Genomic DNA, 17,677 nt, shown 5'->3' on the forward strand with positions numbered 1-17,677 from the left:
AAAAGTGGCCAACATTATTTCTAGCCAGTGACAGAGCGCAAGAATGTTCGTCTAAAATAATTCGGTATTTTCAGCTTCAGAATCATGAATATTTTTATTCTGGTGTCACCAGCACCAAGTCCAAGCCTATTCATTTCCACGCCCAATGTAAAACCAAATTTAGCATTTTAATCAACAGTAAAAAGATGTGTTATCCTTTTACCATATGTCTTGGAGTATCGCAATAATACTGTATCGTCGTGAGTTCAGTATCGTGATATGTATCGAATCGTGACATGAGGTTATCGTTACACCCCTATTGATTATAAAGTAAAAGTAATAATTATATATATATATATATATATATATATTATTTATTAAATCATTATCATAATACTATTATCAATATAAAAATGAATATAATTTAAAATAAATTAATATATAATATCAATATATAAAACTGTACACACACACAATCATCAGAATAAATCTTCACACAACATCTTCAGTTGGGTGTTAAAGGCCAGCATTTAGCATGTGAGAAGAAAAAAAGCACAGGATTCCCTGAACAATCCCTGAGTAATTTGCCCGTATCTAAGGTTATCCATTTCTCATGAGATGAAGACTTGTCTACACACAGACATATCGTCCCCTTGGAATTATAAGGTTCTATCTGACATTTTTGTCAAAATTGAGTTATTCACATATTCTTATTCTGTGACAACTTATTTACATTATGTGATGTTTTTTTTTAAGTTGTGTACATTTTGGGACTTTTTATTGAAAAAACAAAAAGGTTCTATCTACAAAGTCGAACTCTAACTTGGCTCTATAAGGTTCTATCTGCGTGAGCCCATCAGCACTTCGAATGGACAGAAGAGGACCAATCAAAAAATGAGTCGTAGAGAGTATAAGTCTGTGTTTTAAAAAATGAGTCACGGAGAGTATTATAGTTCTGTGTTTTAAAAAATGAGTTTTTGAGACCTTTAAAAAATGAAAAAATGAGACATTTTTTGTGATTATAGTATAGTCAGTGAATCATTTTTCAATGATTATTAAACTTTATGAATTAATTTGCTGATGCATGTCTGTTTTCTTGCAGTTTTTAAAGTCTTAAAATGTCTTAATTTTTACAATATTAAGCCTTAAAGGTGAAATAGTCAACAATTTAATTGATGGGGTCTTAATTACAACAATAAACGTTAGCATGTTATTTCAGCCATACTGATGTCTCTAGAGAGAAAGTCATTTTACCTGGCCCACTGTAGGTGGAATAAAGTCCTGCTCAAATGTATTACAGTAGCTGCTTTTTGTCTAAACAAAAGAAAGATTAAAGTAACAATTTCTGCAATAATGTGTTTAATTACTCACCAAATTGGTACCAAAAATTAACATCTGCACTGGACAAAATATTTAGACCTACCTTGCTTAATTTGAAATGTCCTAAATACATGGAAGTGCTAAAAATATGAAATAAATGTCATAGAAAGGATCAAATTTTACTTTCTAACACATGTTGAGACATTGTTACAACATTAATAATTTTATATTTAGTGTTCAGATAATGTTTTGGCAGATAGAACCTTATAATTCTAAGCGAAAAGTGTTTTTTTTAGAATTAGAAGGTTCTATCTGCATTTGACCCATTCCAAAAATCCCCATTTACAAATTTGAGAGGATTTTGATATTGTATATTTAGAATACATTTAGGGTCCCTGTTATTTTCATGTTTGAAAGAAACTTGTTCCCCATATACATTTTCCTATATGTAATGCAAAAACTTTGAAGCTCAATATCTCAAAACTGCTCAGAACGCAGATAGAACCTTATAATTCCAAGGGGACGATATGCTGACGTCTCAGGTTCCTTAAGCTCAGAACCCCCCATGAGGGATCATAGCTGTGTATGTGTGTGTCTGTAAAGATGGAGTGTCCAAGTGGTTGAGATATTATTAGGTCAGACCAACCCCTTCCTGCTGACAACGCTAGGATGGCCAAAAAAAGCCCAGAGAGTTCGTGGAGTTCTGGGAGGAGAGGGGGTTTGGTGTGGAAGCAGCAGAAATGGCCAGCAAAGGTGAGAGTCTTCCGCAAAAACAGAAAAGCACTGGGACTGAGGTCTCCTGAGCTATTTTGTTTACTTGTGTAATGTGCTGGTATGCGAAGAGCAGGTTGTAACTGAGGAAAGTGTGTGTGTGTGTGTGTGTGTGTGCGCGCGCGTGTGTTTGTGTGTGGGCGGGGGGATCAGATTAAAGTTGAGTGGTTTACACTAGAGGTATAGTAATACTGATTAGTCAGCACATCACACAGGACTTCTCAATGGGAATCTGATGGATGGACTGCTTTCAGGAGCGGACTGATGCATGACTCTAGGATTTTGAGGCAGAGGGAGAAAAGGAAACATTGATGTCTGAAAGAAGGAGGTGAGATCTTCTCTCAGTCTTATTTTGGCAGTGCTGGCATATACGTCTCCCCGGAGAGATTCAATCTGACCCGGCCATCTTAGGCAGCAATAAAGAGGAGTGAATGCCTCGTGGAAGATTTTTTTAGTAGAGAAGATTTCAGAGGGTTTGGATTGATCTCATAATGGCTCTTCAGCTTTGCACCATGTGCGCCACAGCACAGATTTGCACCTGCGTTTGAAGGATAATCAGAATCAACAGCTGTTGGGGTCTATTGGCTTTACAGTGGAAAGGGCGTGAAAATGCACACTGCCATTAGCTGTTCCACTTGGGTTGTGTCCATGCACTCTCTCTGACACAAGGGCTTCTTGTCCGTTTATCTCAAATGTTTGACTAAAAGAGCATTTGCTCTAATTTATTGCAGTTGTACAAAATAATCTGCAAATAAGTGATAGATGAGCTCATGGACAACTGGACAGTGGACGATTCAGATTAGTCTGTTCATATGCTGACAAAACTGAATGCGTTTATAGACTTGGTGTTTGGCACAGCCTGGGGTGTATAATGTGATCAAGCTTGGCTGGACAATGACGTGGTTTCATCAAGTGTTTCTGGTGGAGTCGGCCTTGATCACATGTCTGCTTGTCATAATAATCAATAATCAATGCTAAATGAAAATCTCTTACAGCCTTTTTTACAGAAAAAAGTAAATCTCAGTAAAGTCCTTGACAGCATTAAAGGAGAACTCCGGTCAATTTTAACATTGAGCTCATTTTTTTGTAAATTTGGAGTGCTGTCAATACAGAGAACAACGCCAAAAATCGGTGTTGCCTACACCGTGTTATCCTCTTTTTAAAATTTGCACCCTGTTGACTTCAATGGGGCAAGTTTTAAACCAGCTTTTAGCCTCTTAACATCCTTGATGTGTCATTACAAGTGCACAGCTAATGTGAGTGATTCCTTCAGAGTGAACACGGTGAATCTGACTGCAGTAGATGTGAAAGATATTAATAAAAATGATGTTATTTCAGCCAACGCACATACCTGTATTTTCTTCCTGTTTTCGGTCGAAGTCCATAGTAATCGATTGTCGAGTTCACGCGCGTGATCATAGGCAACTAAACCTATGCGTGCGAACTCGACAATCGATTACTGTGGACTTCGACCGAAAACAGGATGTAAATACAGGTATGTGCGCTGGCTGAAATAACATCATTTTTATTAATATCTTTCACATCTACTGCAGTCAGATTCATCCGTGATCACTCTGAAGGAATCACTCACATTAGCTGTGCACTTGTAATGACACATCAAGGATGTTAAGAGGCTAAAAGCAGGTTTAAAACTTGAAGTCAACAGGGTGCAAATTTTAAAAATAGAATAACACGGTGTAGGCAACACCGATTTTTGTCGTTGTTCTCTGTATTGACAGCACTCCAAATTTACAAAAAAAATGAGCTCAATGTTAAAATTGACCGGAGTTCTCCTTTAAGGCCACTCCTTTATGTTTCTGTGAACTTTTTAATTCCACTTGTTCATTTCTGTCCTTTTGTTTTCATATTCCACTGAGCCTTGTTTATCCTTTTATTGTGCTATTTGAGAGCTTTTCCACTGCTTCACATTGCCTGAAAAAGACTGAGAATGTTTAGCCTTAGTATTTTAATATTTTGTTTTTGGATACTCAATATGTACTCTACCCATCCCATTACTGGTAGATCACTCGTTTTACACAAACAAAGTTGGATACTTTGGTGGCTGAATGACATTATCACTGATAATACTGGTAATGATGTGATGTGATGTGATGTGTTGCAATTTCAGTACATTAAATACATCCAGATCACAACTATTTTACTCTCAACAAATGTTGTGTTGACAGTAATACCACTCACTGCTATAGCTTGCCGCTAGCTAATTAAAAAAAGGTTACAGATGTTTATGTGTTCACATATGGCATCAGTTTTTGCATTTTATATTTTCTCCCCTCTGTCAAACCTAAATTATCATACATTACACATTAGGGAGAAAAAAAAGAGAGAGAACCCTTCTTGACAGAGATGATTCAGCTTCCTATTTAGGATGTCACTTCCATTATTTGACATAGGCTGACATTAAAATTAAGGGACATAAGGAAATTAGTGCTTTATTTAACAATTAATCTATCATTTTCTTAACATTTTTGGGGAATAAGATTACAGTTCATGCAAATGTGAATTTTAGTCTTTTATCAAATTAAAAGTCCCACTAAATGTAAAAAGCCCAGAGTTTGCTTACTGTCTTCACTGCAAAAATGTCTCAATTCTCCAAAATAATACTAATAATTTGGTTTAAATTTAGAATAGTTTTCGAAAACAGAGAATTTCTTTAAAATGTTGTCAATTATTCATTCTAAAGTGAATTCACTCACCTAAAGTTTGTGGAATCACTCAAAGAATGGATGAAAATCTGTAATATGATAGTGTGTTTTACCACACACATAACCAGACACTGTGCAAACATGCACATCTGCATCCCTTTTTGGGGCCGACTTCAAAGCATGATCTTTGCATTTCTCCCTCAGTCGCTTTCCATCTTTCAGCCTGGCTATGCCTCTTTATATGTTTATTTCCCTGACGTTCCACACATTCATTTTTCTTGCCCTCTCTAGTGTTGGATCTGTTATACTGGCGAGATGTGGGGACCACCGGGCTGGTGTTTACTGGTTTGGTTGTGGGTTTGGCTTGTTTGTTCCAGCTCAGTGCCATCACGATCCTGTCCAACCTCGGTTTGGGCATTATGGCCTTCACGCTCCCTGTACGCTTCCTTTACAAAGCTTCGACACTTGTCCGCCTCAGCGATGGATCTCATCCCTTCCAGTGAGTATGCTGTAAAACAATAACAGTTTAAACAGCCATAACCCCAAATGTGTAACTGACACTGCTGTTTACTGCAGCTCTTCAGAGTAAATGGAATAGTAACAGAAGTCTCATGTCACTTCACGTCCGAGTGAGTTGATTCGTTCAAAAACAGATTCATTAAACAACAAAAAAGTCATTTAATCATTCACTCAAACAACATTGTTCACAAACACTGTTGCTGAATCCCAGTTCTCTTATACTATGCACTATTATGTAATGTTTTTGCGAAGTTTTCCATTTGCATTTTTTGGCGTACAATGTTGTTAAAACGATCCCCGTTCACACGGATCCGCAAAAACAATTAAAAACGCAGTTTTATGAATGACAGGCCTGCAGTTAGCGATGTCACTTTGTAAAGAAACACTACGCGCCTACAGACTGAACACGTAATAAGCATACGCATGACGTCACCATTTTCACAAATTTTAGTTTTTGAAGTTTACACGGTGGCGATAAGAGTATCGTTTTCAAAGGTTTGTATTTTCTGGCCCCCAAAACACTGTGGTCGTGTAAATGAACGGCCAAAATGCAGTGGTGTGTAAATAGCCCAATTCTAATTTCGATATCTATTTAGGATCGATATAGTAGGCTACCTATTGAAATGTGAAATGGAATGCACCATTATGCATTTGACAACAAACCAAGTGACAGCTTTTTGTGTATCATTGAATCATTCACTCAAACAATTTGTTAAAAAACACTGATTTATTGAGGAATGAAACTGTACTCTGCAGCACCTACTGTGTGTTGCTTGAAGAAGCATAGGAGTATTTTATGGAGAGATTTATTAAGTTGTTTTCTAATAGTTTTTTTTTTGCAGGGTTCCGGGGATTCAGCTTTGAATTTGTTTGAAAGTGTTTCCATTGATGAAGGGAGAATACACAGCATAATTGCTAATATTGTTGTCTTAAATGTAAACTGCTCAATATTAACTCCTTTAGTACATTAGAATATAAACCTTTTTTTATTGAACTGTATAAAATAACAAATCGCAATAGTGGTGCTATGGAAAAACACTCTTGTTCATGTGATTTTTCTTATAAAATTATAAACAACAACCTCAGTCTGCCCTATTTGCAAGCTGTTTTGAATGGACGAGTTCACTCTGATACAGTCCATATCAAGTTGTTCATGGGTTAAAATGTTTATTCTTGAGATGCATAACAGCTGAGCAGATTTAAAACAAATATTGAATGAATTGGCAGGAGCTTGACGGAGGGAAAAGCAACTCAAATAAATTGGGATTAATGCATGTAATCTTTCTCAGCTGGTCCACTTTTCTTTATTAAAAAGGTCATATTTGGATGAGGACCGCACGCTGACAGATGAGGACACAGTCCGCATGGCGGAACAAATCGTTTTGCTGATTGCTACGGCTGTCACCGAGTTAAAGAGGCTGTTCTTCATCGATAGCATCATGGACTCAGTGAAGGTCTCACACACATCTTAAATATCTCACCTCAGCTACACTGAGCAGTTTTTACGCTTTTACTGCAATTTATGACCTACTTTCACTACATCAGGGGATACTGCTGACTTACGTAATCAGTACTGATATTAAAGGGACTATGTGTAGGAATTTCTCCCATCTAGTGGTGAAATTGTATTTTGCATTCAAACATATAATGCTCTCTAGCGCCTCACTTTTTCAAATGCGCGTTGCATCTACGGTAGCCCTTATGTACCAAAAAGCTATGACAGGATGTCTTCTAATAGCACTTCTGAGTTTTTCTTTGGGTGAACAGGTTTGTTATTTAAAACAAACTGAAACTTGAAACAATGAAAAAAATTACTGACTGTGAAAAACTTTAACTATGAAATCTGATTTTAAAATCTGGTTTTAACAGAAAAGAATTGTATTTGAAAATTACAGTGATAATTCATTCTCTCTCTTCCAGCACGTGCGCGCCTTTCTCTCTCTCTCTCTTGCTCTGCATCTCGCGCACGCACCTCTCTCTCTCAATTCAATTCAATTCAATTCAATTCAAAATTGCTTTATTGGCATGACTGTACATGTTACAATATTGCCAAAGCTTGGAACACATAGAATAATTATACAGTATAAAATTATAAAGTACAAAAAAAATAAATTATAACATAACTTAAATCTAAATGAACAACTTAAATTAATTGTACAAATTAACAGTGTAACAAATTATAATATCTGTGAACGTTTTACACCACAGTGTTTTAACATATACACACACACGTCACTGAAGGTCACTGTGGTGGACAGTGGGGAAACACACTGAGGTCAGACACACACATCACACACATGGCCGTAGCCAGCTATGAGGTCACCGAGGTCTGGACCTCGGTCATTTTTTTATATTCAAAAATAAAATGTCAAGCTCTCTGAATGATTAATTAGCCGTTTAAACCGCGTCATATGTGTGTTTGCAATTTATGTCGCTGCGAGAAGGTAGATCAGTGAACGGGGCTTGAGAGCGTGTTGTAAGCATAGACTATAAAAAATGCGGCAGAGCGCTTTATGTCACTTTATTATAATTTGTAAATAAAGCGCAAAAGAAACTACAAGCATGATGCAACAACATATAGTTGATGTCAATTTGTAATTCATGAAATGACCAAAAAGTGCCAATGAACTTTTTTTTTCTTTTACATTTCCGATAATGGAGCAAAAAAAAGACACCTTCTACTAAATAGCTACAGTGGCATGGGTCGTTGGGCGTGCGTGAGGTGCTTGAAACTCAGTAGCTTTTGAAGCGTTCGACTCGAGTTCGAATCCGCCTTTTGCCGAACTCGCTCTTCTCCCTTTTCCCAATACACATGAGATGTAAAATGTATAGCCTAACATAAAGGTCTCTAGCGTTATATTTTGCCAACGAACTAATATCGAAACCGTGATATGGTTTTGTGCTTTTATAAAACAGCACAAGAATTTAAGTATCCTATAGGCATTATGTTTGTGCTGCGTGATTTAAAGAAAAGTGCGCACTTTGCTCACGCGATCAAAGAGTTTATTTCTTGCAAGTGAAGACATTAGGACAAAAGTATTGTAATTTTCCTATAGTGTAATGTAAAGTATACTTTTGAAATATTCATTTTCATTATAGGCTATATGGATTTTAAGTCATAGGAATAATTATCTAAATCATTATTATATTATTATTATACTAATTGTTTGGCATACTAAAACACCAGTTATAATGTAATGTAGACTGAAACTCCATATCATAACTAAAAAATATGTTTGAGCCCCCTTTAATGTCCAGGTACAAGTCAATGTTTTTTCTTTGTGCACAGTTCATGGGTTGAAGCCCGTTGAAGCTCTTAATTTTGAGCTCTCAAAGAGCACCAGATTGATGCATTTAACCTTAAAATGTACAAAATTTTCTTACGGGGGAGCATGCCCCCGAACCCCCCTAGAGGGACAGAGGTTTACCCAACATAGTTTTACAAAATCCTATGGGAAAGATCGATCATTTATGAACTTTACTCCAGCATAGTACAACAAAGTTCCTTTTAAGTCAGTAAACTAAAACTCTTAATGCAAAATTAAAATGTCCTTGGACAAACTATACATTTGGCCTACCTAAGGGGGGCATAAGACATTGATTGTGGCCAGGGGCCTCTGAATTCTTAATCCGGCCCTGCACCTCACCCCGGACCTCACTAATTTTCAAACCCTGGTTACGGCCTTGATCACACATACATGCCAACCCTCCCGATTTTTCCGGGAGACTCCCGAATTTCAAAGCCCCTCCCGAAAATCTCCCGGACCGACCTTTCTCCCGAATTTCTCCCGATTTCCACCCGGACAAAAATATTGCTTCACCATCCGTCACTGGGCGCCGTTTCAGTCCAAACGCTTGCGCTCCCATGGCGTCTGTCGTTGCTATGCAACCAAACTGCGCTCTCCATGATGACGACGAAGAAGTATCAGCAAAGGATTAATTGATTTCTAGCCCTCGCATTAGCTTTACTACTAGATATATTTCTGGAGATGAGAAGGAAAAACCCGCCTGGAAAAACTAGCGCACCACGTTGATTCCATTATGAGCGTGCTCAACTACGGTTGAAATAACACCCTAGAAGCAGACGTCTGAAATGAAAGGCAAGAACAGCTATTTATTTAGCTTTAGACTGTTACATGAAAATTTAAAAATGAAATGTCATAATTATAATGTTTTGAGAGTTTACTTAAGTAATTGTTGCATTAGGCTATGAATGAATAAATATTTATTGATAAGATCTAGCTATTTCATGTCTTTTCATTTACAGTAGCATGAACCACGAGTAGTCGAGTAACTCGAGTATAGTTTTGATAAGAAATCAACTAGCAAAAATCAGTAGTCGTGCACCCCCCCCCCCCCGTCCTTTTGAATATCTCCCGAATTCTGAGGTCTCAAGGTTGGCAAGTATACACATTCACCTGCTGTCTCTCAGGCTGTGGCACACACACGTATCTGGCAGCCAGTGCTGCTGTCTGGCCCTCTCCTAGCAGGATCTTCATCTGATCTACTTCAGTCATGGCTGTAAAGTTCTGTATTAGGTTAGTGAGTTTGCTAAAGTAGAGTTCTCTGACTGAACTGTATTTGTGACAGTGAAATGTCTCAAATTTCTCTCTCTCTCTCTCTCTCTCTCTCTCTCTCTGCGTCTCGCGCGCGCACCTCTCTCTCTCTCTCTCTCTCTCTCTCTCTCTCTCTCTGTGTCTCGCGCGCGCACCTCTCTCTCTTTCTCTCTCTCTCGCTTGCTCGCTCTGCGTCTCGCATGGCAGAGAGGAGCAGCGTTTTAATCCAGTTAAACACAGATATTATGTTGCTTCTCTAATTTTACATGCAAGTATAGGCGAAATCATTTGTCTTAATGGGTCGCGTTTCAGTCACTATTTCATATTAATTCCGTTGTTCTTTCTCCCTTTCCCCCCGTGATTTTGTCTATATCGCGAATATAAGACGACCCCCCATTTTTCAGCCTATTTTTAGGACAAAACCCTCGTCTAATATTCGGGTATATACGGTAATAAAGTACACAACCAAGCAATGAAAAAAAAGCTTGTAATTAAGACCGTAACATTGACTTACCTGTCGAGAAGAAAGCAGGAAACTTCAGCGTCTCTTTTGAAAGCTTTCTCCTGCATTAGCTATCCCGACATTAACCCTTGTTTTTGTAATCTCCGGTCACGTTTCCTTTTACGGTCTATTTTGGACTTTTTCGACGACGAAGACTCCTTATCCTGTGACTCATATGAATGAACGGTGTATAAATAACCATACAGTGCAGCCTTTTAAACTTGCCGCGGCAGTGACAAGCGCCTCTCTCTGCTCCTCCACTTCTGCTGGCTTCAGTCACGTGACGCTGGCTCTGAACGAAAACGCGTTGTGGAAACGCGTTGGCCTAGTACTTTTTGTCCCTCTCTGCTATTATAGTTTTTCAAGATGGCGGAACTACATGGAAGCCTCCGTGGACTTACCCATCTCATGTATATAAAGATAATAAATTCTTCGTTTACGAGGATTAGTCTGATCATTGGCATAGGTATTTGTACACCATTGAGGGCATATTTATGAATAAAAATATTGATTTTAGATAATAAAATACCTAAAAAGCTACACATAGTCCCTTTAAATATTACCATGCGCTTTCATTCCCAAAGGCAAAGGTGCTGGGAGAATAAGCATGTGAAAGTGAAGAAATTCATATTTGGAAAAAAGCTAAACTTTATTATTATATGAACAAAAGGTTCCTGGTTCAGCAAGGGAACTCAGAAATAAAATATATACATTCATTGCACTGTTAATCTCTTCAGATAAAACAAAGCATCTTGCAAATGAATAAATGTAAATCTAAAGTATAACCATTCAAAATGAAATATAATGCTTTTATCGGAATGACCGTATTTTATTTGTTTGTGTAGTTTGTTGTGTTCCTGTATTTGTTGACATATGTGGGGGTCCAAGCTAATGGTCTCACGCTGGTGATGACCGGTAAGGATATCCTGCTGAAATTTGTAATGTAAAGCAAATCATGACTGTAACTATTTTTTGAACTAATATTAGTCACTAAACATATTGATGTTACATGGCGTTAATGTAATCCTTTCACTTCTGAACAGGTGTGATATGTGCCTTCTCTCTGCCACTGTTATACAGACTTCAACAGGTAAGTGCATCAGTTGGATTTTATATATAGAGACCTATATTCAAAGGCTCTTTGTGGCATCAGTGGTTCCATGAAGAACCTTTAACATCCATAGAAACTTTCCATTCCACAAAAAGTTCTTTAGATTTTTAAAATGTTCTTCACACCAATGGCCCGTTCACACCAAGGACGATAACTATAAAGATATAGTTCTAAAAATCATTCTCATTATTTAAGAATAGCAGAGTTCACGCCACAGCTATAATGATAACGGCACAGAGAAACAATATCGTTGGAATCACTTTCAGAACGATTTTATTCAACTGATGAACAATAAAAACATTGACAGCCAATCAGAATCCATCCTACTATAACGAGCTCGAGCATTTAAAGTGACAGACAATCACACGCAAATAAACCGAAAGATATTGTCCACTAGTGTGGATGCTAGGGCTGCACGATTAATGGCAAATTACATGTAATCGCACTTAAACCGATTTGGCTTATCGCGATTTTGGAATCGCAAAGGCTGCGATTATTTTTTAGGCGCAGCTTGTTATTAATGTACGGCTCTGTAAAAACTGCTCCATCTGAAAGCACTGTGAGTTTGAGTCACTTATAACGTGCATTTGCAAAAGCAACACGCGTCAAACATCTTTCCATGAGAAGCATTTATGAACCTCTTGTCCAACAAAAGCATCCTTCTGTGAGATGATGTGGCTTCACACACAGAATAAGGCAGTCGTGTGTTTATTAGTCATGTTTAATCAATCAAAGCGTTTCAATCTTCTGTTTATTCAGCTACAGCGATGATGCCCATAGGGATTTCCTGGAATGATGTGCGTTATCTACTTCTGTGGTGGGGCATATTTGGAGTGTCTGCGTGAGACGCCCTCTGGTGTTCAGATGGAGCAGCATTTACTACGGATCAGCCGTGCTGCTCTGACAAGCTGCGCATAAAATAATCGCAGCCTTTGCCAAATCGCGTGTGGTTTCATTGCGATTAATTGTGCAGCCCTAGGACGCTAATTTACACTGTAAAAAATCATATAATTAATAAGTTATAACAACAAATGTTTTTACATTGCATAACTCATCAAAATAAATTAAGCAATTAATTCAATTAATTCAATTTTCAACTTATTTTTGTTATAAAGTTATATTTTTAATTTATATAAAGTTTTTGAAAGTTATAAGATTTAACTAATTTTTTTAAGTCAGGTTAAAGGAGAACTCCGGTCAATTTTAACATTGAGCTCATTTTTTTGTACATTTGGAGTGCTGTCAATACAGAGAACAACGACAAAAATCGGTGTTGCCTACACCGAGTTATTCTATTTTTAAAATTTGCACCCTGTTGACTTCAATAGGGCAAGTACTAAACCTGCTTTTAGGCTCTTAACATCCTTGATGTGTCATTACAAGTGCACAGAAAATGTGAGTGATTCCTTCTGAGTGAACACGAGTGGATCTGACTGCAGTAGATGTAAAAGATATGTATAAAAATGATGTTATTTAAGCCAGCGCAAATACCTGTGTTTACATCCTGTTTTTCGGTTGAAGTCCAAAGTAGTCGATTGCCGAGTTCACGCGCATAGGTTTAGATACCTATGATCACGCGCGTGAACTCGGCAATCGACTACTTTGACAGCACTCCAAATGTACAATAAAATGAGCTCAATGTTAAAATTGACCGGAGTTCTCCTTTAATGCAACTGAAATGACTTAAACATCTAAGTTGACTGTACTTAAAACTTTAAGGCAGCAACTTTTTTTTTTTACAGTGTAGTTCGTTCGTTGGTTCTTGGTGTGATGGGCCTTAAAGGTGCTATATGTAGTTTTTCTACTAAAATGAATCCTTTTTTTATTGCCTGTGTGTGAAGGGGTTGTAATCTCACATTAAAATGATCCACTTTGCGGGTTTTGCTATTACCTCGGAAAGCAAGTATTCTTATTTTTATGTGAAGGTGCCGGGTTGGATTTACCGCGAAATCCAGTGACGTGACCTGCATGCGCGCTCCCGAGCCTCTCGCCTCGTCTACTGACTTTGCACTCAACAGCGACGACACTGCAACTTATGACATGGACTTATGACTTATGCAACTTATGACATGTCTGATAACACTAAGAAACGACCTGCTCCCAGCAACACAAACTCCAACACAAACTCCACATATTGATAAAAAACATGCTGAGCCTTCTGCTGAAGCTCGTAAGGCCAGACGTGAATCAGATCAACTTCGGACGAAAACACGGATCAACATCGGCAGGGCATTTGAATCATGGAGAAACCTTATCTACAAACCTAGAATGTACATTTCCTGAAGAAAATGTGAAGTGATGCTTGCAGTGGCAAAATTCGGCACGGTTGCTAGGGTTCCATACTTATCATGGTACGAGCATGGAGCATTAGTTCAACGTCAAGCTGATAAAAGCTGATAAAAGTAGCCTATTATTGTAACGTTGGAGTGAGAGTTTCCAGCATGTTGTGTGATGCTTTCTCCGGTGTGTTGCGTCTCAGTCTGGCAGGTACCCAGAGTCAGAGCCGCCTTAACCTAATGTTAGGCCCCGGGGCTGAGAGGTTTTGTAGGCCCCCCATCCCCTCGATTTTTAAAAAAGTGTAATATCTAGGTAATCTACATCACAGAATGCATTAGTTTCTTTCGAGACCTACAACAGTGAGTTTTTTTAAATAATGTTTTCAATTTTAATATTGTTATTAACATTGAGGACATAAACACAAGACACATTATTTAACAACCACACGCAGCAACTAAATTTCAACTTTATGCAAATGAGAAGCGATTTTCGCGAGCGACAACCAATAGGAAAGAAGCCTTTCAGTGGAGCTCAGCTCCCGTCACCGTCTCGAGTGCAGTGCAGGCAAGACAGAAGAGTTCGAGGGCGATTTCACTGTTTTATATGATTTGACTGTAACTAACCACAAACATGGATATAATAAAATGATGCATGGAAAAGAAACTGTCGACAGTCTCAGTGAGTTTATGCTGGTGAGTTTATGCTGGATTTAGTGCGCAAATCATTTTGTTTACAAATTAGATGCTTTGCAGTTGTTATATAGCCTACATGTTAAAGATTTTATTTTGGATGTGTTCATTGTGATTATATTGGCTGGGTTTATAAAAGTTAATAAAATTTAAAGGATCATTGCTTGGTGCATTTGGAAACAAAGCTTGTCTATTTCTAAATGTAATCGCGTGCATCGCTGATGATTATACTGTCCGTGTGTTGAAAAAAACTTAGATTAAACACACTTGCAACAGACACACCACAAAGCGGAGACGTTATGAGAGGACTTTTGCCACTGTAGTGGACACGCACCGTATCGCCTCATTCGCGCCGCGGGACCTCTAGACGCGCGTAAACGCGTCTTTGCATTGACTTAACATTGAAATCACTCGCACCAGACGCTCTATTCGCATTTGGTGCGAACGCCCCATAACAATAACATTAGAGCGACAGCATTACCAACGTCCACAAGCGACTAGCGGCATACTGCGACAAAATCTGACAAGTTAAAACAATATGACCTTTTCAGCTCATCATAAACTTGAACATGGGAGGCCCCTTAATTTGGGAGGCCCCTGGGCTTCAGCCCAGGTAAGCCCGTGCATTAATGCGGCCTTGCCCAGAGTGCTCGCTCATGAGTTCGAGCACGCGCACGAGCACTCGCTTGTAAACTTATTGGTTGCAATCTGAAACATCACCGCTAGAGGCCGCTGAAAACTACATATAGCCCCTTTAAGGAAAAAAAGTTATTCTATCTATAAGGAAGGACTGTTCACCGAAAGGTTTTTAGGAAAACCTGAATGGTTCTTCTATGGCATTGCTGCAAAAACACCCTTTTGGAGCCATTATTTTTGAGTTTAGCTTTAAAAAAGTGTTTAGAAACTGAATGTGTATAGGTAACAGCAGGAATTTACCATTGCCCTCATTTTCCTAACCAGAAATGTACTTTTTATTAGATCTCACTAATTTATGCACATTGTTTCACACACCATAGGCTATTTCAAACTTGAAGTTTTATTTTCAAAAGTTTTATTTTCATTTTAACAGGGGAGGATTGACAAGATTGTTAAAGCAATCAAAAACCTTGTGGATAAAATCACCGAAATGTAAGTAAGAAGAAAAAAAAGAAAGAAAATTGAGCAACTTAAATGTACATCATTCCAAATCATATTTAATTTCTCTTTGCAAAGAAACAAATGATGCTCAAAACACATTCAATATGACTTTAATTAACTAAAACAACCGTGGTTTATTTTCTTGAATTTATCATGTTCTCTGTGCCACTTCTTTTACATGTTTCTTTTCTAGAGTTGATCTTGTGGTTTCCCTGGCCAAACCTTCACCAGCCCAAGCAACTTCCCCTACCCCCACACCAAAAATTAAACAGAAGACTAAATGAAGAGGAGGGAGAGAGAAATGTGGAGTACACTGAACAAAGAAAGTCTTACGTTGCAGCTGCAGGTCGGGGTTTGGGGGTTTGAACAAGCGCTATATTTTACAGTGCTTTTCTTACGGTGCTAGGATATTCTTCAACAGGTCTTCTCAAAAGAATTAAGCAAAAAGCTTCTCCAAGAAGCACACGTCAGTCAAGAGAAGTCTAGCTGTACACCTATTGTATTCATTTATTTCATTCAAACTGTCTTTTATAACTAGTAACTGTATAAAGCTGTGTAATATTTATAATTCTTGGTTCATTTTGCCTGACAAGGCTTTTCTACTGATTTTCATAGAAAGAGCTGAACCTAGTGACAGTTGCAGTATGTTTTTCTCCACTAGAGGGAACAATGTGACCACACAATCACAGCAGTTCTCAGTCAGAATAGCATTATGTCATGTAAATTTGTTTAACATTTTTGGAGCTTACAGTTCACACTGGGATTGTTCTCATAATTTGGTTTTTAATTTAATACTGAATGTTACATGGCAATTCAAAACTAATTTATAAGTCACTATGAAACAAGTTGTTTTGCTTCCCTGTCTTAGTACGTCTTTTGTGCAACACGACCCCCAGTAAACGTGTTTTCAATGTTATTTGCCCCTTTTTTGCATCTAACAACATACAAAAAAATCTCATCATATATTTTCGACCTTGCACTTGAATAAGCAACTGCTGAGGATGCAACTGATTTGAGATGACTACGGAAAGTCCAAAGGAACAGCGATTTCAAAACATTCAATTATATAGGCCTACTGGTTGCAGATGACATTCTGATGCTGAACAGGAACAAATATAGGATGTCTTTTGATGTTCAAATACTTCCATGCTAGGATTTCCAAAAACAAAATATGGTTCTTGTCATCACAGACTTTTAAGAAATATCTGTACCATCTGTAAAATGACAACATTTATGGAGGGGACTGTTTAGAAAGCACGAGAAGAACATTTCGCACACTACGAGAAGACGAACCTCGATGTAAGGAAGAATACCAAATACTCATCTGTCGAGAAAAATTGCACTCAAAGGAACGTTTTGTATTCATTGCCGTTTTATACTTCAGACTGACTTTACTTTAAATTGCCCCTGTGTGTCATATTTGTTAAATGGTAGGAGTGGGAAATCTCTAATTGAGGATATGAAGAAAATTGACATTTAGAAGTTATTCACTTTATTAAGCTTTTCTAAATAGCGGTAGCTATGTAATTAAATGCCCTGTCTGATTGAATGATGACTGAATTGTCTGAATGACTCAATTTATCATAAGTATTTTTTTCGACAGGATTTGAAGTTTTGTACTTTGATTAGTACTTGACCTGTTGATATTTACTGGTGCCACCACATTAGAGATATATTCAATTTTAGCAACAACTTTTTGTGTTTAAAAAAATAAATATAAAATATTGTTTATTTTAGATTATTTTAGATGGAAATAAATATATTTACACACACACACACACACACACACACACACGTTACAACAAATAATTGTTTTGCCTTTTAATTTTCAATAAATAGCTGGAAATTATTGCTCCATGACTGATTCACAAACAGGAAAAAAATGAAATATATTAATTTTATAATATGAAATATAAAATATAATATGAAATTATTATAATTACAATAACTTTTTATCTGCAGCTAGATAACCTGATGACATATGTAAATAAGCAGTTTTCATAACAGTGATGTTCATTGTTCTATAAAAGCACATGAATATGATTAACAAACATACAATGTAATGACAACGCAGAACACCCACGAACACCCTTTTCACATCATCAAGCTGTATTGTTGAGCCATTTGTCAGTCTTTTTCATTTTTTCACTCTT

At 37.5% G+C, this 17,677-nt stretch overlaps 1 protein-coding gene across 1 annotated transcript; it reads left to right on the forward strand.

Moving 5' to 3' along the window:
• The first annotated feature begins 1,991 nt into the window (after window positions 1–1,991).
• rtn2b (reticulon 2b) lies at window positions 1,992–16,440 on the forward strand. Its single transcript, XM_081391287.1, has 7 exons — window positions 1,992–2,052; window positions 5,025–5,232; window positions 6,568–6,706; window positions 11,156–11,225; window positions 11,354–11,400; window positions 15,457–15,515; window positions 15,718–16,440. The coding sequence occupies exons 1-7, from the start codon at window positions 2,040–2,042 to the stop codon at window positions 15,806–15,808; spliced, it is 627 nt and encodes a 208-aa protein (XP_081247413.1). The 5' UTR covers window positions 1,992–2,039; the 3' UTR covers window positions 15,809–16,440.
• The last annotated feature ends 1,237 nt before the right edge of the window (window positions 16,441–17,677 follow it).

This window comes from Scardinius erythrophthalmus (assembly GCF_964197995.2).
Source record: "Scardinius erythrophthalmus genome assembly, chromosome: 17".
Lineage (NCBI taxonomy): Eukaryota > Metazoa > Chordata > Actinopteri > Cypriniformes > Leuciscidae > Scardinius > Scardinius erythrophthalmus.

Coding starts and splice junctions, on each gene's coding strand:
- rtn2b (XM_081391287.1), top strand. Junction 11,226..11,353: donor TCTCACGCTGGTGATGACCG/GTAAGGATATCC, acceptor ACTTCTGAACAG/GTGTGATATGTGCCTTCTCT. Junction 15,516..15,717: donor GTGGATAAAATCACCGAAAT/GTAAGTAAGAAG, acceptor TTTCTTTTCTAG/AGTTGATCTTGTGGTTTCCC.